The sequence below is a fragment of the Apus apus genome, chromosome 25, assembly GCF_020740795.1.
Source record: "Apus apus isolate bApuApu2 chromosome 25, bApuApu2.pri.cur, whole genome shotgun sequence".
Lineage (NCBI taxonomy): Eukaryota > Metazoa > Chordata > Aves > Apodiformes > Apodidae > Apus > Apus apus.
Genome location: NC_067306.1, coordinates 2,234,100 through 2,236,290, shown reverse-complemented (window position 1 = coordinate 2,236,290; position 2,191 = coordinate 2,234,100). Strand labels below are relative to the sequence as shown.

Below are 2,191 nucleotides of genomic sequence, written 5' to 3'. Positions count from 1 at the left end.
TCTGCGCTTATTTCAAGCTCGTAGCTCTATGTGGACGGTGGGAGAAGGTAAATTAAAAATTGAGGGAAGGGGGTGTTCCTTGCTGGGGGGTGGGGGGGATAGGAAAGGAGAGAATTGACCATTAAAATGGCATTATATGCACAGATGGGTCTCTTAGTCCTTTCCTACTCTTCTTTTGCTGGGTGGATTCTTGACAAACTGCTCTTGACAAAACCAAAATTGCGAGGAGATGCACGGGGAATAGCGAGGGGCCCCCCCTTGCCCCCCCTCCCCCGGTTTTCTCCCGAAAAAAAAAAGAAAAAAGAAAAAAGAAAAAAAAAGAAAGCAGCCTTAAACCTGACACCCCCCCCCCGCAAACAGACCCAGAAAAAAGGGAGATTTCAAGGTCTCGCTTCTCCCGTGAAATTATGAATATTGAGTTGCGAATGTCGGTTCTGGAGGGGCCAAGGGTGGGGGTTTTTACACGTGTCTGGGGGTGTGCGAGAAAGAAGGGGGGGGGGAGGGCGTTATTTGGGGAATAAGCAGCTTTCCTAGCTGCCCAAAAAGGCGAGTATTTTACCTCGGTGTTCAAAATCAAACTAGCCTTAAGGATGACAAAAACCCTAGCAGAAAGCAAAAACCCAAACCCCGCTGTTGTCCGTGTTATTCAGACATGACTGGACCAGACGGGAAGAGGGCGAGGACAGCGTACACTCGCTACCAGACCCTGGAGTTGGAAAAGGAATTCCACTTCAATAGATATCTCACCCGCAGGAGGAGAATAGAGATCGCTCACGCTCTCTGCCTCTCCGAGCGCCAGATCAAAATCTGGTTCCAGAACAGGAGGATGAAATGGAAGAAGGATAATAAACTGAAAAGCATGAGCTTAGCCTCGGCGGGCAGCGCCTTTCAGCCATAAATTCTAGAGGAGGAATACCGAGGGAAGAAGAGGAGACGAGGGGAAGAAATACAGAAATAAATAAATCAAGCGCCGCAGAGCTTAGTTTCGGAGAACTGTGCAGTGAGGCACCTTCTTTTCGGCATGTTGTTGATATTCTAAAACAACGTGTATGGTACCGTTATCCCCGGACTCAGTTCATGTCGTGTTCTGGTTTTGGTTTGGGTTTTGTTTTTTTTTTTTTGTTTTCTTTTTTTTTTTTTTTGGGGGGGGGGTGTTTTAAAAAAAAATTAATATTTTCTTTTTAAATTAAATTTTATTTCCAGATCCTCCTCATGCTCTTGTTGTTCTTCTAAATGTATGTGTCCGTGCTCTCTTGATGCTTTCTGGAAAGCTAGCATGTTTTATGTGAGCCCTTTAAATGTTCTAACTTATTTATAAATTGAGAACAGATACGACTGTTTGTTTATTTGCTGGGGTTCTCCCCCCCCCCCCTTCCTTTCCTGAGTTTACTGCTTTTTGGGTGAGTTCTTCTCTGCCTAAGCTAAAATCGGGGGTTCCTGCACTACAGTCGCAGAGGGAAAAAAAATATCTAAAAAAACCCAAACAAACATAAAAAACATACAAAAAAATGTATTAAAAAAAGGGAGGGGGGGAAGGGGGAAAAAAAAAAAAGAAAAAAAATTTAAAAAAAGGAAAAAATTAACAAGCTCTTGTATCTTTCTGTCTAAAAATTGTCCAGTCTGTGTTTTAGTACAAACTTCAGGCCAGGGTTTCTAGTCCCAGGCTAATTCCGAGTCGTACTCTTAGACGTGGGTAAACTTCACTATTAAAACCAACACGAATAATCATCATCATCATAAATGTATAAAATCGGACCAACAATAGAGTGCTCGAAGGGTTGTAAATACTAGAAATATTTCTGATGTGACTAATAGACGGTTTGTAGTGGGCAGAGTGAATGCAATGTTATGTGTAAAAATGGCATCTGTCATGTCTAGCTGCCTGTTAGTACTTTGCCAATAAGCTTTTTGTATTTGTTTGTAGCTTTACTTGAAGTCAAATAAACGTTTCTCCTACTCACAAAGGCTCCCAGTTGCACTTTATGCACAACCTCGGGGACTTCCCAGCACATGCTCAAGCCCAGGAGATGCCTGGCATGGAGCTGGGAGCTCCCAGCAGAGCTGCAGCCCCTCCTGGGCAGCGGCAGCTCCCAAAACACCAAATATTCCCTGTTTTTCCCACCAAACACCCTCTTGGCACCGCACGGGAATAAACCGCGACCCTCCGCCCTGCCCCGAAACGCCGTTTCAC

The 2,191-nt window shown here is 44.3% G+C and overlaps 1 protein-coding gene across 1 annotated transcript in view; it reads left to right on the top strand.

The window, feature by feature from the left end:
* Positions 1–1,964, top strand: part of HOXB5 (homeobox B5) — a 2,919-nt gene extending 955 nt beyond the window's left edge. The window contains exon 2 of the mRNA XM_051640456.1: positions 651–1,964. Within this exon, the coding sequence (XP_051496416.1) occupies positions 651–898 (248 nt within the window). The 3' untranslated portion in view covers positions 899–1,964. The remainder of the gene's footprint in view (positions 1–650) is intronic.
* Positions 1,965–2,191: the final 227 nt, after the last annotated feature.